At 53.3% G+C, this 23773-nt stretch overlaps 1 protein-coding gene across 6 annotated transcripts in view; it reads left to right on the top strand.

Annotated features, from left to right (window-relative positions):
* The window catches only part of KCNN1 (potassium calcium-activated channel subfamily N member 1), a 48578-nt gene extending 25066 nt beyond the window's left edge, over positions 1–23512 (top strand). For 3 of the 6 annotated variants that reach the window (XM_039324344.1, XM_039324346.1, XM_039324345.1), the window contains exons 3-10: positions 2138–2593; positions 4856–4951; positions 6033–6451; positions 7689–7830; positions 11241–11351; positions 11838–11965; positions 13146–13215; positions 14621–23512. In XM_039324344.1, the coding sequence (XP_039180278.1) occupies positions 2138–2593; positions 4856–4951; positions 6033–6451; positions 7689–7830; positions 11241–11351; positions 11838–11965; positions 13146–13215; positions 14621–14905 (1707 nt within the window). In that variant the 3' untranslated portion in view covers positions 14906–23512. The remainder of the gene's footprint in view (positions 1–2137; positions 2594–4855; positions 4952–6032; positions 6452–7688; positions 7831–11240; positions 11352–11837; positions 11966–13145; positions 13216–14620) is intronic. The other 3 variants (XR_005554423.1, XR_005554424.1, XM_039324347.1) reach the window with 3 other exon arrangements.
* Positions 23513–23773: the final 261 nt, after the last annotated feature.

The raw sequence follows: 23773 nt of genomic DNA, 5'->3' as shown, positions 1-23773 counted from the left end.
CACTGCCAGGGGTTCAGTCCTGACCGGTCCAGGCTTGACTCAGTCCTTCCATCTTTCCGAGGTCGTAAAATGAGGACTCAGATTGCTGGGGGCAAATAGGCTGATTCTGTAAACCGCTTAGAGAGGGCTATAAAGCGGTACATAAGTCTATGTGCTCTGGCTATCTATTGCATGAAGATGGTCACTGTGCCTTGTTCATCTGGAGTCTAAGATCCTGTGTGAACCCCACTAAAGTGAGGAGGGAGAGGGAGGCTTATGCTGAGGACCCTGCCATTGTTTGCCCACAGGAGGCTCTGGATTCAGGTTTTGCCAGTAAACCTGTATGTGGCCCTTGAGACTTTAATCCTCCAAAGGGTCTTAATGAATTTGGAACACGTTTTTGCAAAAGGAGGGAAGGGCTAATTAAGGATAGGAATGGGGGGGGGGTTGTCATAGTATCTTGCCTTGTTTTGCATTCCAGCTGAATTCCGGCTTTCTCCTGCCTCCCCTCCCCCCTCTGCTTTTTGGGTAAGCCAAACACCCTCAAAGCCATGTGCGGATTTGGGTTCTCTGGCAGGGCAGCCCAGGTGCCAAGGCTTTGAGCCCTGCGCAGGCACAGCCAGGGAAACATCACCAGGAGGGCCGGAACGAAGGTCCCAACGGTGGGGGGAGGGAGGTGCCGCCTGGCACAAGGGGTTCCAGGCTCAGGTGGCACCCAGGTGCCAACCAGGAGGGCTAAGTGAGATTAGTGGAACAGGAGGGGAGAAACAGGTGCCAAACCCATGCTCACTGGCAGTTTTGGGGTGCTGGGCAGGAAGCAAGGAGGGCAAAGGGCGGGCTGGGTGGGCAAAGTTGCCTGTAGCTCAGATGCACCTTTGTGACCCTTGTGGCTGGTTCCCTGGCAGTTTCCAGGAGGGACTGGACCTGCCTTCCTCCGAGCGGGAGATCTTCTGCGCAGGGTCCTCCATATCGCTGTCTGGCTACATGCCAGCTGAGAGGTAGAATAAACCTAGTAGATGCCCATGTTAAGAACCAACAAAATTAACCCAGTGCCAAGTTATCTGTATTAAAAACAGCTTGGGCCCCACTGGCATGGCTGCCACCTTCTCTTTCTTGGACCAGGCCCTGCTGGCACCCGGGTGGCGAATCTGTGCAGCTCGGGGCTGGCAGACTGGCTGGCCGCAGTGCTGTGGGTTGGTTGGGACGTTTCGGTGCCCTGTGGGGGTCACCCATCACTCTGGGAGACGGAGGCCCCCTGGCATGGCCTCCTGTGCCAGGCGGGGGGGGGGGAGTTCCTGTGCTGGCGGAGTCCTCCCTTGGCAGAGATTGGCTGTTCCTGTGGGGTGGGTAGCATGAGCGGCCGGTTGGCAGCAAAGGCCTGGACTGCTGGGCTGGTGATAGCAAGGGGGAGGGCTGGTTGATTTTGATGGTTTGAGCTGGTGGGCTGCCGCTGGGTGTCTGCTTGGGGCTTCTCTGGGGTCTATAGGTAGAGTCTAGTTCTGGGGGGGGGAGGCAGCCCTCCGGCCTTCTCTGAAAGGCCAGCGCTGGTGATGCCCCTGGGTGGGGGGCACGGAAGCTCTGCAGGGCAGGGGGCCAGTTGGACGTTCCCAGCCCGGCCTATGAAGTGCGTTTCTGCTGAGACGGGAGCCCTGCGTGGGGGGGGGGACTGGAGAAGGCCTGTTCCTCCCGGAAAGGGGGGCCTCCATCCCCAAGGGAGGGTCCTGGCACCCCCCCTTGAGGGTCACTCCAGCCCGGGACTCGGTGGGCGTCTTGGGTGCTCAGGACAGGGCAGCATCAATTGGAGTGGGGGGGCACCCTCTCCACTGGGCCCAGGGACACATTCTGGCGACTGGAGCTGACCTGGCCGGACGTGGGGAAAGGCCTCCTGGAGGCCCTCAGGCCCCGGCCTTCCCCACAGGCTGTTACAGGTGGTCCTCCTTCGTTTAGTGACCGCTCAAAGTCACAACAGCACTGAAAAAAGTGACTTAGGGTTGTTTTTCACACTTAACAACTGTTGCAGCATTCCCTGCGGTCACGGGATCAACCTTCGGTCACGTGGGAACTGGCTCCCACTTGTGACGGTCGCAGGGTCCCTGGAGCACACGATCCCCTTTGGCGACCTTCTGACGGGGTCTTTCTCCCTCTACCCCTCCTCCAGGTCAATGCGAATTGCCCCCCTCTGAGCCATGCGGGGTCCGGGCGCCCGTCCGGCGAGTGCAGCCCCTTCACCGAGATAGCCATGAACAGCTGCCGGCACAACGGGGGGGCCATCCGACCGCTGGGCCGCCTGGGCGTCTCCCCCCGCCACCTGGGCGAGCTGGACACCGAGATGCAGCCCCTGCAGACCTTCCCCGACTCCGACTTGGAGGTGGTGGTGGCCAAGGCCGAGCCGGGCAAGGGGGGCGTGGAGCCCCAGCTGGACGGCAGGGCGGAGGGGCCCGGGGGGCGCAACCCCCGCCAGAGGAGGAACCAGAACGTCGGACACCGGCTGGGCCACCGGCGGGCCCTCTTCGAGAAGCGCAAGCGGCTGAGCGACTACGCGCTCATCTTCGGCATGTTCGGCATCGTCGTCATGGTGACGGAGACGGAGCTCTCCTGGGCCATCTACTCCAAGGTGAGGCCTGCGCTCCGGCCGGGGCTGCCCCGGGGCCCCAACCCTTGGAGAGGACGGGCTCTGGGGCCCCCCCACCTCACAATACTATTACTACTACTAATAATAATAATAATAATACTATAATTATTATTATTAAGGAGAAACTTCCTAAAAGTAAGGACAATTAACAAGTGGAACAGCTTGCCTCCAGAAGTTGTGGGTGCTCCATTACTGGAGATTTTAAAGAAGAGACTGGAAGTCACTTGTCTGAAATGGTATAGGTATAGGTACAGGGGGCTGGACTAGAAGACCTCCAAGGTCCCTTCCAACTTCTGTTCTATTCTATTCCTATTCCTATTCCTAATTCTATTCTATTCTATTCTATTCTATTCTATATTCCATATTCTATTCTATTCTATTCTATTCTATTCTATTCTATTCTATTCTATTCTATTCTATTCTATTCTATTCTATTCTATTCTATTCTATATTATTCTTTTATATGAGCCAGCCATGTGCTGCAGCTGCCAAAAAGGCCAACACAGTGCTGGGCTGCATTAACAGGGATAGAATCAAGATCATGTAAAGTATTGATACCACTTTACAAGGCCCTGGTAAGGCCACACTTGGAATACTGCATCCAGTTTTGGTCACCACGATGTAAAAAAGATGCTGAGACTCTAGAAAGAGTGCAGAGAAGAGCAACAAAGATGATTAGGAGACTGGAGGCTAAAATATACAAGGAATGGTTGCTGGAATTGGGTATGTCTAGTTTAACGAAGAGAAGGACGAGGGGGACATGATAGCAGCATTCCAGTATCTCAGGGGTTGCCCCAAAGAAGAGGGAGTCAAGCTATTCTCCAAAGCGCCTGAAGGCAGGACAAGAAGCAACGGGTGGAAACTAACCAAGGAGAGAAGCAATCTAGAACTAAGGAGAAACTTCCTGACAGTGAGAACAATTAACCAGTGGAACAACCTGCCTCCAGAAGCGGTGAATGCTCCAACACTGGAAGTTTTTAAGAAGAGACTGGACAGCCATTTGTCCATAATGGTCTAGGGTTTCCTGCCTGAGCAGGAGGTTGGACTAGATGACCTCCAAGATCCCTTCCAACTTTACTATTATTATTAGTATTGTTCTATTCTATTCTATTCTATTCTATTCTATTCTATTCTATTCTATATAATAATAATAATAATGATAATGATAATGATGATGAAGAGGATGATGATGATGATGATGATAATCTGGATAGCGGATGTGCCTGGAGACAGCAGAATAGAAGAGAAAGAGCTGGAGAAGATAACAAAATACAAAGACCTACAAATAGAAATAGAAAGACTGTGGCAAAAGCAAGCAAGGGTAGTACCAATAGTCATAGGCTCCTTGGGTGCAATCCCAAAACAACTGGAGCACCACTTGAACACCATTGGCATTGACAAATTCGCTATTAGTCAATTGCAAAAGGCAGCCTTATTAGGAACTGCTTCCATCCTGCGACGATATCTGTAATACCATCAAACATCCACATCTGCCTATCCAGGTCCTGGGTAAGGACTCGATAGGTAGACAAAATGCCAAATCCAGTCTGAACATCTGGCTGACTGTGCGATGATCCATAATAATAATAATAATAATAGAGTTGGGAGGTACCTTGGAGGTCATCTAGTCCAACCCCCTGCTCAGGCAGGAAACCCCATACCATTTCAGACAGTTCAGTCTCTTCTTAAAAACTTCCAGTGTTGGAGCGGTTCACAGCTGCTGGAAGCCTTTCAGAGGTTTCAACGAGAAGGTTGCTGAGATACAGACTGACAGAGTTGGAAGGGATCTTGGAGGTCTTCTAGTCTACCCCCTTTGCCCAAGTGGGAGGCCCTATAGCAGGGGTGTGCAACTTTGGCAACTTTTAAGACGTGTGGACCAACTGCCAGAAGAGCAGACATCTTAGTAAAGCTGGCTGGGGAAGGAATTCTGGGAATTGAAGTCCACACATCTCAAAGTTGCCAAGACTAGACGCCTCTGCCCTCTCCCGATCCAGGCAAAGGGCTGTCCGGTTTCTTCTGAAAAACGTCCACTGTTGGGGCACCCAGAACCCTCGGGCTGTAACCCACCAGGTTGGCTCAAGTCACCCCCGGAGTGCCAGGATGTTGCCTTGGCTCCAACCCCTTCCCCTCACCTGCCTCCCCCAAAGTGTGACAGGGCCCCCCACAGGAACCCATCTGTGGCAGGTGGGCTTCCTTCCTGCCTGACCCTCCCTCTCCCTCCCTCCCCCCTTCTCCCTCTACCAGGATTCCTCCTACTCCTTCGCCCTGAAATGCCTCATCAGCCTCTCCACCGCCATCCTGCTGGGGCTGATCATCATGTACCACGCCCGGGAGATCCAGGTGAGGCGCCCGGAGGGAGGGAGGGAGGGGCTGCCCCTCTGCCCCACCCCAAGGGCCTTGCCCCCCCCCCAATCTGGGAGGAGATGCAGCAGCCCAGCATCAGCCGGCCTCCCTGGGGTGAAGGCGCTCCTGGGGGGGGGTAGGAGGAGCAGAGGGTGGGGCACCTGGGCCTGCCCAGCTACGGGATGGGGAGGGGATTGGGGGAAGGGGAGGGTCCAGGAAGAGGCAGGCGGTCCAGCAGGGCTGCCCCTGACCCTCTTCTGAGCTCTTGGCCCAGATGGCAGGCACAGATGTTTCTGCTGTGGGCCGATGCCCAGGGGGGCAGCTGGGGCGGGTGAACCCCCTAATACTGCAACTGGGAAGCACCCCAACCTGCTCTGAATTAAGCTTTTGGAGTCGGCAATCTCTAGTCACGCCGGCCAGATCCGAGCCTCTCTCTTGGCCCTCCTGGGGGGCAGCAGCTGGACTGCCAAGGGTCAAGGTGCTGCCCGGGCTTTGCCTGCCCCCACATCCCTTTTGCACCTGGCCACTTCGGCTCACTGCACTTGCCCGCTGCACAGGCAGTCCTCGGTTTATGGCCAAAATTTCTGCTCCTGAGCGAGATGTTTCTTAAGTGAGTTTCGCCCCATTTTACGGCTTTCTTTGCCACCGTTGTTAAGCGAATCGCTGCAACTGCTAAATTAGCAACAGGGTTGTTAAGTGAATCCGGCTTCCCCCGTTGACTTTGCTCGTTCAGAAGGGCGCAAAACGGGATCGCTGCGACCGTCATAAAGGTGAGCCGGTTGCCAAGCTTCTGAATTCTGATCACGTGACCACGGTCGTAACTGTGAATAACAGTCATAAGTCCCTTTTCCCATTGCTGAGGTAGCTTTGAGCGGTCACTAAACGAGCTGTCATAAACCGAGGACTATTTGCATAGCCTTTCCTCGTCCTGCCCGCCGCAGACTGGCGAGCCAGAGCAGAGAAAGGGCCCCGGGCAGAAGCTGGGCCTGGAAGGGGTGGGGGCTACCAGGCCGGCTCTCTAGAGCTCGACCCCCAGAGCTGTGTGCCCCCCAACCATCCCCCCTCTGACCCCCTCCAGCTGTTCATGGTGGACAACGGGGCGGACGACTGGCGCATCGCCATGACCTGTGAGCGCATCTCCTTCATCACGCTGGAGCTGCTGGTCTGCGCCGTCCACCCCATCCCCGGGCAGTACGTCTTCACCTGGACCACCCGGCTGGCCTTCACCTACACCACCTCGGAGGTCAGCACCGACGTGGACATCACGCTCTCCCTCCCCATGTTCCTGCGCCTCTACCTGATTGGCCGCGTGATGCTGTTGCACAGCAAGCTCTTCACCGACGCCTCTTCGCGCAGCATCGGCGCCCTGAACAAGATCAACTTCAACACCCGCTTCATCATGAAGACCCTCATGACCATCTGCCCGGGCACCGTCCTCCTGGTCTTCAGCATCTCCTCCTGGATCATCGCCGCCTGGACAGTGCGCGTCTGCGAGAGGTAGGAGACCCCCCCAGCCCCACCCCAGCTAGCGGGAGGCCAGGCGGAAGTCCCAATGTGCCCAGCGATGGAGCGGGCGCACAGGCAGGTTGGCAAACCTTAGGAGCCCCCGTCTCTGTAAGCGACAGTCCCGCTTTATAATGCCCTGGTAAGGCCAGACTTGGAATGCTGCATCCAGTTTTGGTCACCACGATTTAAAAAAAGTTTAAATCAGTGGTTCTCAACCTTTGGGTCGGGACCCCATTTGGGGTCGAACGAACGCAGTCCGCCATTTTTCCCCCCTTTTCCTTAGCTGTGCTACTCCCTTTTATTCTATTGGCTTTTGGAAGCCAATAGAATAGACTCTCTTGAATAGAGTCTAATTCTATTGGCTTTCAAAAGCCAATAGGAATTGTCCAGGATGTCTTTGCCCTGCTGAGCCCGCCAAAAGTCCCATTCTGCAAACGGGGCTGCACCAGTTGAGTAGTCCTCGACTTACGACCGGTTGAGTAGTCCTCGACTTACGACCAGTTGGGGGTTGCGGCATTAAAAAGGTTGAGAACCACTGCTCTAGAAAGAGTACAGAGAAGAGCAACCAAGATGATTAGGGGATTGGAGGCTAAAACATATAAGGAACGGTTGCTGGAATTGGTGTGTCTACTTTAATGAAAGACGCGGGGGGGACAGGATAGCAGAGTTCCAGTATTTCAGGGGCTGCCCCAAAGAAGAGGAAGTCAAGCTATTCTCCAAAGCGCCTGAAGGCAGGATAAGAAGCAACAGATGAAAACTAACCAAGGAGAGAAGCAACCTAGAACTAAGGAGAAACTTCCTGACAGTTAGAACAATTCACCAGTGGAACTACCTGCCTCCAGAAGCTCTGAACGCGTCAACACTGGAAGTTTTTAAGAAGAGACTGGACAGCCATTTGTCTGAAATGGTATAGGGGTCCCTGCCTGAGCAGGGGACTGGACTAGATGACCTCCAAGGTCCCTTCCAACTCTGTTGCTCTGTTATTGGAAGATCTGGGCCTGCTGCCGGGTTGGATTCCAGTACTTATGATGCCCAGCCAGCGTGCCCAGATCATAGGGTGAGTTGAAGACTTGCACCCAAGAGGTGAGCTGCATCAGGCAGGGCATCTCCGTCCTTCCGCAGACTTTGGGCTGTTTGTCGTTGTGTGTTTGTGTTTGTCTGTGTGTGTGTGTGTGTGTGTGTGTGTGCGTGCATGTGGTGTGACGCCCCCCCCCTCTCCCTCACTCAGGTACCACGACAAGCAGGACGTGACCAGCAACTTCCTGGGCGCCATGTGGCTGATCTCCATCACCTTCCTCTCCATCGGATATGGGGACATGGTTCCCCACACCTACTGCGGGAAAGGGGTCTGCTTGCTCACCGGGATTATGGTAAGGCTCCGGGGCCGGCGAGCTGGATGGCATGGATCCCTAAAAGATCATCTAGTCCAGGGGTAGGCAACCCAAAACACTCAAAGAGCCACTTGGGCCCGTTTCCCACCGAAAACAAAACACTGGGAGCCACAAAACACTTTGGACATCTAAAATGAAGATAACACTGCATATATCCTTTTTTACCTTTATTGTTTGTTTGTGTGTGTGTCTGTGTGTGTGTGTGTGTAAAATAAAGGTAAAAAAGGATATATGCAGTGTTATCTTCATTTTAGATGTCAAAAGGGTCTCTCTATGTCTCTCTTTCCTCTCTCTTTCTTTCCTTTCTCTCTTTCCTCTCTCCTTCTTTCTTCCTCTCTTTCCTCTCTCTCTTCCCTCTCCCTCTCCCTTTCTCTTTCCTCCCTCTTTCCTCTCCCTCTCTTTCCTCTCTCCTTCTTTCTTCTCCCTCTTTCTCTTTCCTCTCTCTTTATTTTTCTCTTTCCTCTCTCTTTCTCTTTCCCTTCCCTCTTTCTTCTCTCTCTTTCTTCCCTCTCCCTTTTTCTTCCCTCCCTCTTTCTCTTTCTTTCCTCTCTCTCTTTCCTCTCCCTCTTTCCTCTTTCTCTCTCTCTTTCCTCTCTTTCTTTCTTCTCCCTCTCTTTTCTCTCCCTTTCTCTTTCCTCTCTCTTTCTCTTTATTCTTTCTCTTTCCCCTCTTTCCTCTTTCTTCTCTCTCTGTCTTCCCTCTCCCTTTCTCTTCCCTCCCTCTCTCTTTCTTTCCTCTCTCTCTTTCCCTCTTTCCTCTTTCTCTCTTTCCCCTCTCCTTTCCTCTCCCTCTTTCTTCTGCCTCTTTCTTTTCCTCTCATTCTTTCTTTCCTTTCCCTCTTTCTCTTTCTCTCTTTCTCTTTCTCTTTCTCTCTTTCTCTTTCTCTTTCCTCTCTCTAATTGTGTCGAGTATGCACTGAGAAATCTATTTGCAGATTGACAAAAAAGTAACAAGAACCTATTTATGGTATATAATGTTTTATTATAAATCGTGAATTGTATACTATATTGCATCTGTACATCTGCTGTGCTTTTGTCATGTGCAAATTTCAGCATGGGTTTCATTGAGGTTTTCAGTTGCTTTTCTGTTGTTTGGGGGAGTTTAAAAAAATTGTTTTGGGTTTGTTTGGGTTTTTTTTTTGGGCAGGACACACCCAAAGACCCAAGTTCGTGTTAAAAAAAAACTAGGGAAAAAATAGACAAGCTAACACACCCTTTCGCTGAAGAAGGGGGGAGGGAGGGGGGAAAAGGGAGCGAAGTTTGGCTACCTGTAAGCCCAAATGAGTACCGTATTCCCACCTCCGCATCCCTTTATGCCAGTGCTGAGCTCAGGGTGAGTGCGTGCGCGTGTAGGCGTGCGTGCCCCCCCCCCGCCCACCTTTTGTCCTGCTCTCTATTCTCTCCTTTTCCTGTTTTGGAAACTTCCGTGCAGCTTTGTGGATCGTGCAGAAAAGAAAAAAAAGGGGGAAAACCCCACCCCATCCTGTGTTGTCCATTTATGCAAATATACCAGCCTTGGTAGTTGCTTGGAGGCGAACACACTCAAATCCTCCAGATTGGCACCATCTAAGCCGCTGCTGCTTGCTTGATTCCTCTCCCTGGCCCAAAAAAATCGTCTTTGTCCAGCCCCCGAATCCCCCCCCCTCTTTTTTTTCTTTTACTGCTCCCTGTCCCGCACCCCTAGGAAGGAATTTTTAATAGACACTTTTTATATTAAAAGAAACCTATATATTGAGTGACGAGGCTGCCTCGTGTGCCTCTGTTAGCTGTTTGGTTGGACGCTGCTTGGGGGATCTGGGGGGGCAAAGGGAGAGATGGCTTCTTGGCGAAGGCTTCGCGTGGGCACTGCTGGCGGAGTGGGACAAGCGAGGCGGCTGCAAGGCTCGCTCTTGGCTGCGCCCCGCAACAGCTCCAGGGAATCAAGCCCAGCTTCCTGGTGCTGGCATCCAAGAGGCTGACGCGGCCGAGTTCCTGTCGCGACAGAAAACTAGCCAAGCACCGCAGGTGTGAACGCAGCCACGGCGGCTGCCTTTGCACGTGGGGCGGCCCGAACGCGGGGCCAAGATTTGGGCTGCTTGCAAGGCAGCGCCCCTGAAAAGCAGAGCCTCTCTTCCCCTCCACCGTCGACGCTCCTGCGCCAAAGCTTCTGACACACACACATACACAGACACACACACACACACACACACACACACACACACACACACACACACACACACGGTCCCAACTCAGTTCGGCGGGATGGATGAGATTTCTCCTGGCCCGCGTTTCAAAGGCGTGATTAGACGCACAACAACAACAAGGACGCCCACAATAATTGGGCCACGAGGGGCAACTTGCCCCAGGAGGCAGAAAGAATAGGGGCAAGCGGCATTTTGGAGATCAGGCCGGGTTGAGCCCTCGCGGGGCGCTGGCAGGGAGCCCACAATTAGCGGGCCCGCCAGAGGCGGCTGAGACATTTTTAAAAAATCTGATTTTTCCACCCAGACTTTGAAGCGGGGTGCTCTGCCTTCTGCAGCCCTCCAGCCTGGTTTTTTTCTCCCAAGAATTTCACTCCAAACTCCAAAAGAGGCCGGAAGGACCCCTAACGGGGGGGGGGTGGGGGTGGGGGGGGAGGAGGGGGCACTGCACTGTTTTTCACATTGAAGGTTTCTGCGGATTGCAAGGAAAGTCTAACCTCCCTGCAGGTAGAAATCTAACGTAGCAGGATTTGAATTTCCTCCAACACATTTTTTTGCCAATTACCTTTCCCCCCCCCTATACGGACAGTCCTTAACTTAACGATCATTCATTTAGTGACCGTTTAAAGTTACAGCACATTGAAAAAAGTGACATGGCCATTTTTCACACTTATGACCATTGCGACATCCTCACGGTCACACGATCAAAATTCGGATGCTTGGCAGCTGACTCATACTTACGACGGTCGCAGAGTCGCAAGGTCACGCGATCTGCTTTTGCGACCTTCTGACAAGAGAAGTGTTACCAGCTGAATTCACTTAACAACCGTCAGGAAAGGTCATAAAATGGGGCAGAGCCCACTGAAGAAACATCTCGCTTTGCAGACAAAACTTACGGCTGTGGTCGTAAGTCGAGGAGGGCGTTTAAAATCCCTCCCGCGCTCCGTTACAGCCTGAAATTTCAGCTCTGCTGGATTCTGTTCCGTTTTCCTGACCTGCTAGATTTTTCCTTGCAAGGGATTTTAAGCATTCTTGAGAAAGCAAAGCAAGAGGGCAAATGACTCGACCTACGCAACTGCCACAAAACGGACACAGCCCTCGAGGATATGACGAGGCGCCTTCTAAGCAAGGGGGGGGGGCTGGGGGTCCCCCGTTCTTTCCTCTCTCCAGGGCGAAAGGAGACTTTTCACTCTCCTTTGTTGTGTTTCAGGGTGCAGGGTGTACAGCGCTTGTGGTTGCCGTTGTGGCCCGGAAACTGGAACTCACCAAAGCCGAGAAACATGTCCACAACTTCATGATGGACACACAATTAACAAAGCGGGTAAGACCACGAGGAAGGGGAGGGGCGTCCTCTGTGCTGGCCCAGGCTGACCCTTTGGAAGCCCGGTCTTCCCTGGGAGAGATCCACTGGGATCCGTTCCCGATCCCTCCTGACTTTGACCCTGGACGGTGGGATCATCCACAACTGTGGGGTGCCCCACTGCTGGGTCTTTCTTTGGGGGTCCTCAGAGAGAGCCTGGAGCCCTCTGGAGACCCCCTTTGCACGTCTCTCGGCATAGAGGGAACCTTTTGCTCCTCCCTTCTTCTGGTTTTTTTTGGGGGGTTTCCACAAAGCCCCCCTTGGGATCCCTTGAGAAGGGAGCCCCCCTCAAGACTTTGGAGCCCCCTCCCTGGCAAAGGAGGCATGCCTCGGTGGGCACCGAGGGAGGAAAAAGGATTCTCCGGGGGCCGTTTTGGTTCTCCTCCCTTGCCCATTCAAGGGGGGGGCTTTCCCTTCTCACTTTGTGTCCCCCCCCACCCTCCCCAGGTGAAGAACTCGGCGGCCAACGTGCTCAGGGAAACGTGGCTGATCTACAAGCACACCAAGCTGGTGAAAAAGCTCGACCAGGCCAAGGTGCGGAAACACCAGCGTAAGTTCCTCCAAGCCATCCATCAGTAAGTTCACCTGTTTACCTGCTTCCTGCGCCCCCCACCCCACCTGCCCCCCTTCCCTGCCACGCCTCCTCCCCACTGACCCAGGGAACCCCTCCGGGAGGGGCCCCCCCAGTCACCACCCAGAACCTCCAGGCCTCTGATTGGCTGTGCCCAGAGGGAGGCAGGTGGCATTTGGCCATTCGATGCCCCCCTGCCCCGCCTGTTCAAGGCAGGTGTTGGGAACTTGGCCCCGCCCAGCATCGTCCAGAAATGGGGGTGGTTGTTCCCCCAAATTGGGAGCGGCTGCCTCTAGCGCTTCTCGAGGGGGGGCTGAGTCAGGGAGGGCAGTGCCAGTCGGGTGGTGGCAAAGGGTTGGGCAGGGCATCCCTCCATCGTGCAGGGCTGTGGGCGGCTGGTCAGCAAGGCTTCGGCGGGCAGAGAAGCCCCTTTGCTGGCCTTGGCAGGGCTTGACCCTCGCAAGGACCGCCGGGCTCTGCCACCCAGCCGGGCGCTCTGCCCCGGAGCCCCAGGCCCTGTGCTGAACGGGGGCATCGAGGGCAGGGCCAAGCGGGCCCTCCTCCCTTGGCATGTCCTGCCCCCTGGGTGAACCTCCGCGGGGGCCTGGGGTGCGCGTGGGGGCTGTTTGCAACATGTTTCTGAATGGGGAAGTGGGGCCACGGAGGACTCCGCTAACCCTGTGGCTGTCCTCCAGAGGAGACAGCTGGAGTGGGCCCATTTTCTCCCTTTAAATGTGGGTTCGTGGGCAGCGTCCTGAGTGGGCAGGACGGCCACCTTCGGGCAGAGCCCTCCTCTCAATCTAGCAACTCTTCCGTCGTGTGGCTGCACCACCCGGCAGTTTGGGCTGCGCGTTCAGAAGCTTTACAGGGTTCTGCAGCCTGTGGGGGGTGGGTGGGTCAGGGAAGGACCCCCAAAGGGTGCCGAAATGAGGGAAGATAAAAGCAGAAAGGCAGCTGGGAGAAAGGGCTTTGGGGAAGGGGTGGCTGTCCCCCCCTCTGCCCTCCCCGGAGGCAAGGGAGGCGGGGTGCCTCGCAGGACTTGCCTCTGAACCCGGGGACTGGGGGGGGGGGTTGCCTGCAGGGGAGGGGGAAGCTGCTCCTCGCTCCCTCCCCCTCCCCACCTAGTTTGCCACTCGGTCCTCGTGAAGAGGAAGCTGAGGGCGACCCCAGATTTTGCTTTCCAGGTTAAGAAGCGTGAAGATGGAGCAAAGGAAGCTGAGCGATCAAGCCAACATGCTGGTGGATCTATCCAAGGTCTGTGGGGAAACCCGGAAAGGCAGGAGGGGATTCTGGTGGTGGGGAGGGCTCCCCCCTGCTGCCTGTCTAAGTCACTGGGTCGCCCAGAGGGACTTTCCTGGGGGGGTGGTGGTGCTGGGTCCGGAAAACCTTTGGGCCGGGAGAAGAATTCGAATCCTCCCACCTTTGCCCAGAGCAGCTTTATGGAATCCAGTCTGGGTCAGTCCCTGGGACCCCCATGTTTGCCTTCACTCACTTTACTAAATATTTGTCTTGGGGGGCATTTCTAAAGCACAAAAGTTTAGCCCGTTCCCTTAATCGGTAACAGCCAAGTTTGAAAAGCTTGCCTGTTTGTGTTGCGCGTGCAACAACATTTTTTTAAGAAAAAACAGGTGAAATTTTGATCCACCGTTGTCTTTGCCATCTTGACATTTCTTGACCATGCTTTGCCCATGCCCCCCTGGCCCCCACATTTCTTCTCTGTTCTCACTGCCCTCAACTTCCATCGTTGTTCCCAGGCGTGGACCCCACTCTCACCTCCCTACCGCCATCTGTGTTAGCCGCGGATCCCTTAATTTTCAGATTCGGGTTCCTTGTGGCAGCACCCAATCTGTCCAACATTCAGTGCGAGTTGCTCAGCTTTCTTGGTTTAAGCACGTCCTGCCCTGCTTTTTTAACAGAATTATAGGGTTGGAAGCGACCTTGGAGGTCTTCTAGATTCTAGCCCAACCCCCTGCTCAAGCCGGAGACCCCAGACCATTTTAAACAAATGGTTGTCCAATCTTTTCTTAAAAATCTATTAGTAGCGTTGTGTGGCTTCCTATTTGTTTTCAAATTGGATCGTGTTGAGGAACTTGACAGATTGAACAATTCAGCTCTTCAGTCTGTGGGAAATCTATGGGTGAAGGTGGGGCAGGGACGTCTCAGCCGTCAAAGACTTTCAGGCCAGTCCAGGGGGTTGGGTGGACCCTGAGGGGGGGGGGAAGAGGTGGCTGGCAGGATGGGGGGTGCTGTGGTGGTCACAGGACTGTGCACTGCCTAGCAAGCAAGCTGCAGCCGCTGCCCCTCTTCCACCCGTTCCCCTCCACCCCTGAGACTCTGTATTTATTTTATTTATTTATTTATTAGACTTATATACCGCTTTAAGTGCGAGCACTCTCTAGGCGGTGTACACCAGTAAGCAATGTATATATATATTTACATTGCCCCCAACAATCTGGGTCCTCATTTTACCTACCCCGGAAGGATGGAAGGCTGAGTCAACCTTGAGCCGGTGAGATTTGAACCTGCTGAACACAGTCAGCTAAAGTGGCCTGCAGTACTGCACTCTAACTGGCTCATAAGGGCAGCCCCACAAAGAAAGCAACGTAGCAGTCTAGCCACAGTCTATCCATATGCGGGTAACCTCGTTTCTCTTCCTCAGCAGACCCAGAATATCATGTACGACGTGGTGTCCGAACTGCAGGAGCGCAACGAAGACCTGGAGAAGCGGATCAGTGCGCTGGAGGGCAAAATTGACACGCTGGGATTCACCCTGCACGCGCTGCCCGGCCTCGTCAGCCAAGCCATCTGGCAGCAGCAGCACCAGCACCGGGCCCTGCCCCGGGGCCACAGCACCTCCCACGGCTCCGAGCGCTCTCTGTGGACCCCCACGCGGCGGCGGGAGTCTCCCTCCACTGCCCCCCACACATCCTCCAACAGCGGGTGACGAGCGCCGGAGCCCCAGAGCGGCTCTGCTCCCCTATGGCCATCGTGTGGCCGGATTGCCTCTGAGCTTTTTTTCTGGAAAGCCCCCGAAGCACGGCCACCTCCCCCCCCCCCAGTGCCAGATGGAGAGGGAGGTCTGGCTTGTCTTTGGCTCGGCCTGGAGAAGAAGCCATCGTGCCAGGCCAGTTCCAGTGCAACATTTGGCAAAGCTTTGGGGCAGGGCGGGGGGCAGTCTTGGTAGAAATAATGCATGTTCAAAGGAAGGGAAGGAAGGAAGGAAGGAAGGAAGGAAGGAAGGAAGGAAGGAAGGAAGGAAGGAGATGGGAAAATGGTGGGCGGCCTCAGATTTTCAATTGAAGAAATAAGGAAAAATCTGAGCACTCTCAGGATGTAGGGGGCTGCCCCCTTCCCCGTGGGCACTGCAGGGAATGGGTTACAGCCTGTGGGGGAATGACATCACTGTGTATCACGTGACTTGATTTGAACCAGACCCTTCGGCTTCCAGGGAGCACAGGTGGGCAGGGTGGGCACTTTGCTTTTTATAATAAAATTGGGGCAGTCTCGAAGTGCATCGCGTCACTTGCCACTGTGGGTATTCCAGGCTGTTGCCCTAGATCAGGGATAGGCAGCCTGGGCTCTTTTATGACGCGTGGACTTCAACTCCCAGAATTGCTAAGCCAGCCTGGCTCAGCTTGGAAACTTCTCCCTGTCCCCTCAGCACGGCTGGCTCAGGAATTCTGGGAGTTGAAGTCCACGAGTCATAAAAGAGCCCAGGTTGCCTACCCCTGCCCTAGATGTACCCCACACGGATGTGTCTGTTAACAGCATGAAAAGGGGTGGCAGCCCTGGCCGAGTCGAGTGTTTCAAGGAAAAGTGAAGTGAAGAGAAACTGACACTACCTCTGTGTGGTTGTTGTTGTTCATTCATTGTTGCCGATGTAGATCTCAACACTATTAGTCATGTTAAAACTGAATTGGGGAGGGGGTGGTTTCCAGCCGCACAGAATGTCTTGGCACAGCTCGGCAGACCGGTGGAAATGACAGCGGGGGGGGGGGAGAGGGGATGGTTGTGTTTGGGTGTGCCACTTTCACAAATGCAGCTTTGTGCAAGTGTACTCACCTGTCACTTCCATAGCCCGGTTCCGAAAGGGTTGTGGTTCAGCACTGGGCCACAGACCCCTGTCCTGGCATACGTTGGGCAAGGGAAAAATGTGTAAGCACCACAGTTATTTTATTGCTAGCTCTAGACAGCTCACACGTTGTGCTTCCGCCGTGCGCTTTACTCTGTAGGTTTGACAGCCCTTGTGGATGAGGCCGTGCCGGCTAGGGTGCTTCCGTGTCAGCTCTTCCCAGGGACTTGTGTCTGTGTCCAACAACTTCAGGGAGGCCTTTAAGTGTCTTTGTGGAGTTTCTTCTCCCCTCCGTCTGAGTGTTTCCCTCCCCCCAAAAAAAGCTGCTTGGATACGCGCTTGTCTGGCACGTGGGTGGCATGACCCCCCCCACCAGTCTGTGCTCTCACCAGCCACATGTGGGCAGATGGTAGGCCTGCTCTTGGGAGGACTTTGATCTCTGCTGCTTCATCTCGCCATCTGATGCCCAGCATTCTGCGAAGAGCAGCCATGTGGAAGTGGCTGAGCTGTCTTGCGTGTCTGACACACCATCCGCGTCCCACAGGCAGACAGAAAGAAAAGGATTCCCACAGCTCTGCAGACCTTCAGTTTTGTTGCTGGATGGATTGCTCAAGCACAGCCCACCGAAAGCACAACTTGGCTCTTGTGCAATTCAGTTCAGTCTCGGCGGTCACTGCTTGGGACACGAATGGGTGACGCATTGAAGGCTTTGGTGAGGTCAACAAGGATTGTACAGAGTTCACAATGCTCATGACTTTTCTTCTGAAGTTGGTGCTTGGCAAAATTGATGTCAACGGTCCCAGAATTTTTATGGAAGTCACACTGTGACTCTGGCAACAGGTACAGCTTCAGGTGTGTGACCAGAAAAAAAAACCTGCAAGAGTTTTTCCTGGGTTGAAGAGAGCGAGATTCCTCAGTGGCTGTTGCGGATGTGTTGTTTGTCCTTTTTCCCATAGAAGTTACAGCGGATGCATCTTTGAGTTCCTGAGGAATGGATCTTTGCTTTTGAAAAAACTAGAATGACTCAGGTAAGTTTTCCCATGAATATAGTGTTACCAATGTTGTAGATCTCAGCAGGTGTGGCATCTGCCCCTGAGGCTTTGACGCTAGAGAGCTGACTGGCAGCTTTCACGGGTTCAGCTGCTACGAGTGGTCCTCCTTAGCGCTGATGGTGTCAGCCTAGGCCACCTTGTCTATCGCCTCATTGTTAATAAATGACAGTTAAGGATGGCTTTAAAGCCATGGCGTATCTCTGCAGGTTCTCAGCCTTCTCTGCCAGGAGAGTTGTACTATCTGTACCAGACCTGGGCATTTTTATGGCCTGCGGGCCACATCCAGCCTGCAGGCAGTCCCATTCTGGCCTGCAGCATTAGAATCTGTGGATCGTTAGCGTGACGGGGTGTCGGCAGTGGGGGAGAGGTCTCAGCAGAGGGCAGGGCAGTGATGCTGCTGTGTGGGGGGAGATGTGTGGCATTGGTGGAAGTGGGGTGTTGCTGTGGGTGGGCTAGTGACAACGAGGGCAGGGCGGTGCCAGCACGGAGGGGGTGGCCCTCCACAACGGTTCTGGTTTCTCAGGTGGCCCTTTGGGAAAATTAACTGCTCACCCCTGATCTATTCACGAGAGGGGGGGATTCCCAAGAGACTTGAGGGAATATTAAAGCAGGGTCTCCAAACTTGGCAAGCGAACATTTTATTATTAGATAGGTCAACCATACAGGAAAACAAAGTTTAACACAACCCTTTCTTCCCCTCACAAGTCAGCCTTCTAAGACAGTGTTTCCCAAACTTGACAATTTTAAGGCATGTGGACTTCAACTCCCAGAATTCCACAGCCAGCGTTGCTGGCTGTGGAATTCTGGGAGTTGAAGTCCTCATGCCTTAAAATTGTCAAGTTTGGGAAACACTGTTCTAAGACAATGTGCTTCGCTGCTAGACAGCCATGTCAGAGTCGCTGGTTACATCTGCATTGCATTTGCATAGCCCCAGAGGTGGCTGGGAAAGCTGCTCACTGTGAGTTCAGGGGGATTGAGACAAACTCCGGTGGACCAAGTTACTGGCCCACACACTTAACTGCGCATGAATCATATAACTGAAAATCTAACCCAGCAGTAGCTCATCCCTGTTAAGCGCTTCTGGGATGGCAATTTTATTTTAGGATGCCTGGCTTAGTTCACCGCAATACTTGTTTTGCAGCTATCTTTTATGGTACTCTTTCAAAATTTGTATACTGTCCTCTTTGTAAGGAAGTTATTAGTCTACGTGGACAGATTGCTTATCTAGAGTCTCTGGTCTGTGCCCTCCAGGCAGAAATTAGGTGTCTAGTGCAGCCCTTCCATTCTGTTGAGCTACCCGGCTGTCAGCCCCCTTGACCACAAAGACCCTGCAGGAGGAGGGCAGTGAGGACAACCGTGGGATCTGGCAGGAGGACCACCAGGCAGCTCATATATCACTGGTGTATTCTTACGGTTCAGGAACACCCAGTCTCGGTTCCAGGCATAGAGAGGTTGTAGCATTTGAGTGAGCCGCTGATGGTGAGTAAACACAGGTCCGTAATGTCCCTGCGGCTCAAGCCCAAAGCGTCAAGTCCACCACCCGATGAGTCGTAGAACAATCCCTGGTTGGAGATTATGATGGGCAGATGGTGTACCGGAACAGAAGCGGAAGCTTTAGCCCAATGATGAAGGTTGGCGATACAGAGAGGATGTCCATACTTTGCAATTTTGAAGTCCTGGGCCTTTCTCACTCTTGACCACAGAGATGTCAATGGGTTCATTCCATGCACAATCAAGTCCTGTTTGATGAAAGATGAACCGGATGGGATAATGGGTTCCACCATGAGTAAATGCTTTCTTGCACAGGAGCTATTCGAGGCACTGACGTACACAGTTGTGTCGTGCACATCTTGCATTGTGGGTGAGTTTGCAGACACGTAGGACCTTTGACGGTTTCGGGGGGGCACGACAGGCTCCTCTGTGGCACTTGTCGATGACTTGGCAGCAAGTGTCCTGTGCCCTCCTTGACTTGGTGTGGAATAAGAGGCCCCTCAGCTGGATGTCCCATAAATACAGGTGGGGAACACCTGGGGGGGGGACAACAACCACACATGACTGGCTGTGTCAACATTTGGGATACTCTGTTCTCGGCCACCGATAGATTTCAAGAGCAGAATCCTCCACTCAGCTTGTACTTTTGCCTTTCTGGTGACGACTGTAGAGTTCAGTTTGCATGGCTTGTTAAGCTTCCACCGCGTGGAGCGAAAGGCATCTTGTTGCAGGATGTCAAACACCGTGGTGGAGTTCAATGCAGTCTTCTCAGGCCGGGCCTTCTGCAGAAGTGGCATTGAGGTGGAGAAGCAGGGGACACCCCCCCCCCAAAGCCTCCATCTTTGACATTGGCATGGAAGTAGCCCAGGGGAGTGTCCTTCAGTAGTCGCAGCCAGGGTCCCACTGCAGAGTGAACTGGGCAGTCCAATTTCTTCAAGATGTGCTGCGCATGATCTGGTGTGACCTCGTACGTGAATTTGGGCACCGGATACGTCATCAGCAGCTTAAGACCTTGGTGTGGCTTAAGCAGTGTTTTTAAGAGCTCTTGCAGCAAAGTGTTCAGTCTGGAGACGCCGGTGTGAAAGGCTTCGTTTTAAGTTGTTTCTGTCAGCACACCCCTTCTGCCTATGATGCTGCGAAAGGAAACGCGATGTCCTTCCATACGTCAGAAGGCATAATATTTATGTGCAGTTATTTACAGATGCAGAATAAGAAAACTGCCTGAAATCTAATCTGATGGGGAAACAAGAGTCCGCAAATCACTGCAAAGAAGCAGCAGAAAAGTTTGTTGCTACTTGAGTTGTTATCTCCTGACCCACACCGTATGTTGTTTATTCAACAGTCATTGGGGCAGTTGTCAAAAACAAATCTACCATTGCCCAAGATACACAAAAGAAAACCTTGATAAGCCTGAAATAGTTTGGAAGAAGGAGGCAAAATTGAAACTGAAAAGGCACCCTAAGAAAAATGGAAAAAGAAACAGCTAACACCCCTAGAGAAAAAGCATATGCAACCGGAAGACCCCTCACACCCAGGTTCTACGGACACCCCCAAATACACAAGGACAGGATCCCCTTACGCCCAATTGTGTCTCTACCTGGAACACCGATGTACAAATTAGCAAAAACCCTGCAGAAGAAACACTTTAGACACCTGGTCAACAACTCAACTAAACTCCCCAGAACAATTTCTCCAATGCATCAAACACACGAAGATCAACAAGGAAGAAATTGTGGTCTCCTTCAACGTCACCGCCCTCTTCACCTGACGTCAACCTGGCTGAACAAACCATATACCACCTATTCACCGAACACCATACCCATAAAGTGGATACCACCACATCCACAGAAACCATCATGAAACTCCTGGATCTGTGCCTCAACATAACACACTTCAAATTCAATGAAATTGAATGGGAAAATGTACAAGCAAGCACAAGGCACCCTGAATGGGATCCCCCATATCAGGCCTCGTAGCAGGAGCAGTCACGCAACGCCTTGAATCCATTGCTCTACCCACCATCCAAGATTCTGGACACACAACATGGATGCCACCTTCGTCATCATCAGACGCTCCCAAATTGAAGAAACACCCCACCTACTCAGTAACACCTTCCCTGGATCAAATTCACACATGAAGGGGAAACTGACAATGTACTGCCTAAAGTGTTGGAGGCAACCGGGCATCCCTGAGGGAGGGGCAGCCTCCAGTTTGCCAGGTGAGGTTTAAGATTCCAAGCGGAGGTGCGTTGACTCCACACACCATATGCACCCATGAACATCCGAGGGCCCAGCAGCGGTTCACTTCCCTTTGGGGTGTTCCTCCTCGCATTCAGCCACCGCCTGCTGTCCTCTCCTGGAACACGGAGGGGCTCCTCCTGACCCCAAGCCCCCTTCACGGCTGTCGTGTGCCCATTTTCCCTTGGGAATCCTGCTTTGCATGCCTCGGCCGTGTCCTTTTGGCCAATTCATCTGGCCTCCGCCCTTTTCATAGCACTTGATCCCAAACATGGCATTCCAGGCGAGGCTGGATAACTGCAGAAGGTGCTGCAAACATCAAAGCTTGGCTTTGTTGCAACCTCATCGCCCACTGAATCGGGTGTAGCTTTTGGCCTGCAACGGTCCCAGAAACCTGGCTGCTTTTACTGCTGCCGTGTCCAAATTATCCGATCCTTTCCTTTGCAGAAGTTGGCCTGTGTTCCTTTGCCTCCACATGGGGAGGTGAGGGTGGCCTTCATGCAGTGTGTTGAACCAGCTTTTTGCAGATCAGGAGAGGTCTGTTAAATTATGTTTTTCACGGGCTAATATGTGGGATGTGGTGCCCACCTGCTCACTTGGTGGATGCTTCGAGCTGTTTCTCAGCCCCAGAAAATGGCTTGATAACTGCCCATGTCTTTCTGCAGGCTGAGTGGCCGGTCCTGGCTCTTCCTTGCCCTGAGTGAATGTGGGGTGGAAGGAAGGAGAGCCAGGAAGGGAAGGGTCTTCCAGACCCCCGAGGGTCTTCTGGATTCGAAAGCCCCTCCAGGGTTGCATGGGAGGCAAAGGGGCCAGGAGGGAGCAGAGCAAAGCAAAATGTTGCATTGAAACTGGCCCTGGGGGGCTCACTGCCGGAGGGAGGGGCTGTCCCTGGGCATGACTCTTGGCAGAGGACTTTTCCTTTTTTTTAAAATGACACAGTAGCCCCTAAGCTCATTTTGGACTCCCTCCCTCTGTGCCCCCACCGGCATCCAACCCAAATCCTGATCCAGTCCCTGTTCCTCACTTAGGAGGCTTCCTGGGGATCCCGCTTCCCCGCCTGCAGTTTTCCTACAGTCCCACTTTACTCCATAGAGCAGAATAAGAGTTGGAAGGGACCTTGGAGGTCATCTAGTCCAACTCCCTGCATCAGCAGGAGAGTCTATATACCAGTGGTGGTGAACCTATGGCACAGGTGCCAGAGGCGGCACTCAGAGCCCTCCCTGTGGGCACGCACACTGTCGCCCCAGCCCCGCCACTCCCTGTGGCCCCCTCCTTACCAGCAGCCCTCCTGGAGGAGAGTTGCCCAGGGCACGGCCTGTGCACAACAACACAAGGACATGGCAGCGGGGACAAGACTCCGCCCTCGCGCCCCATCGCATACAGATGATGCTGCGGGGTATGGACAGAGGGCATGGCCGCCATGACGCTGCTGGGCCGCCTGGGCAATTTGCTGTGGCAGGCCGTGGAGGTGGTGGGTGGCCCTGCGGGCAGGAGAGGCGGGGGCAGGGCAGGGGCGAGGCGGTTTTGGGGTACTGGGTCTCTAAAAAGTTCGCCATCACTGCTATATACCATTTCAAGCAAGTGGCTGTCCAGTCTCCTCTTGAACGCCTCTGGTGCTGGGCCTCCCTCCTTCCCATAACTGACCAGGCTGAAAGAAGATGGAGCAGAGGGGGGGATTCTATGTGTGTGGGGGGGGGTGTGTGTGTGTATGAACTAAAGCCATCAATGTAAGCCCTAACAGGGTTTCTTACTTGGGCATTGTGACGGGAATGCATCAATGAAGGCTTGATCACCTAGGTTTAGGGGTGAATGTATTGTGAGAATCAGCTGCAAGTCTTTGTGGAGATCAAAAGAATACAGCAAACAGTCTGGTCAAAGTTAAAACTTCTTTTTAAAGTGGGGGATGATTGTCTCCTGCCCCAGCTTAGCCAGAGGGTCTTCCTGCTTCTGAAATGGGATGGGCAGCCAGCCTCCCCCCCCCCCAGTCCTCCAGGTCCCCTTTAATTCAATTCCAGTTCAGTTCAGTGGCATTGTGGCTCTCCCCTCCCCTTATTTCTAAGGGGTCTCCCAGCAAGGGACAATCAGATATAAATTCTTGGGAAAAGGAAGCTCTGCTGAAACCAGATCAAGTTGGATGCCTTTCGAACCCAAGGCCAAAGCTGCATCCATCTGATCCGAGATGCCAAATCCAGGCAACTCACAAAAGGCAGCCAGACACGCTATTGCCTAGGAGAGGAACCTGGGAGCTCAGGGCTGAAGTTTCCCTGTTCTCAGCTTGGTTTCCCCCCCCCCCTTTTCCCTGCAAACCTCCCTAGTGACTAGTCCACACCATCAGCAGGAACCCACTAGGAAAAAAAAAAACACTAAATTCAAATTGTAACCCTTTGCTGCTCTCTAGTGGTCGATCCGTTACAAGCCCTAATCACAATTGACTAGCATCTGTAAGGTCTCTCTGGATCTTAGCCACTGGAAGACTTGTGGACTTCAATTCCCAGAATCCCCCAGCGTGGGGACTTCTGGGAATTGAAATCCATACCTCTTCCGGTTGCTAGGACTGAGAAACACTGGTCTAGATTGTCATTTGCAGCCTTGGAGTCCTCAAAGGGATGGACTCTGGCGTTTCCTGAGTCGGTGTATGGGGGGAGGGGGTCAGATCCTCCTATCTGAGACTTTAATTTTAATCACATTAAGACAGGGGTCTTCAAACTTGGCCTTTTTATGACTTGTGGACCAACTCCCAGAATTCCTCAGCCAGCTGAAGTCCACAAGTGATAAAAGGGCCAAGTTTGAAGACCCCTGCATTACGACTTAGGGTTATTCCAACACAAACAGTCTGATACAATTCCTTCTTTAAAAAAAGTGCCCCAAGTCAGGTTGTGTGCAGAATTTTGGGAGAGATTCTGGCTGCCTTTTGTGCTCAGAGTATAGTTTTGAGCAGCAAGGAACTATTTCCGCTGCAG

This window comes from Crotalus tigris, unplaced genomic scaffold, assembly GCF_016545835.1.
Source record: "Crotalus tigris isolate CLP2741 ecotype Arizona unplaced genomic scaffold, ASM1654583v1 scf7180000024298.760630, whole genome shotgun sequence".
Lineage (NCBI taxonomy): Eukaryota > Metazoa > Chordata > Lepidosauria > Squamata > Viperidae > Crotalus > Crotalus tigris.
The sequence above is the reverse complement of the archived record's forward strand: the minus strand, read 5'-3'. Positions and strand labels throughout refer to the sequence as shown.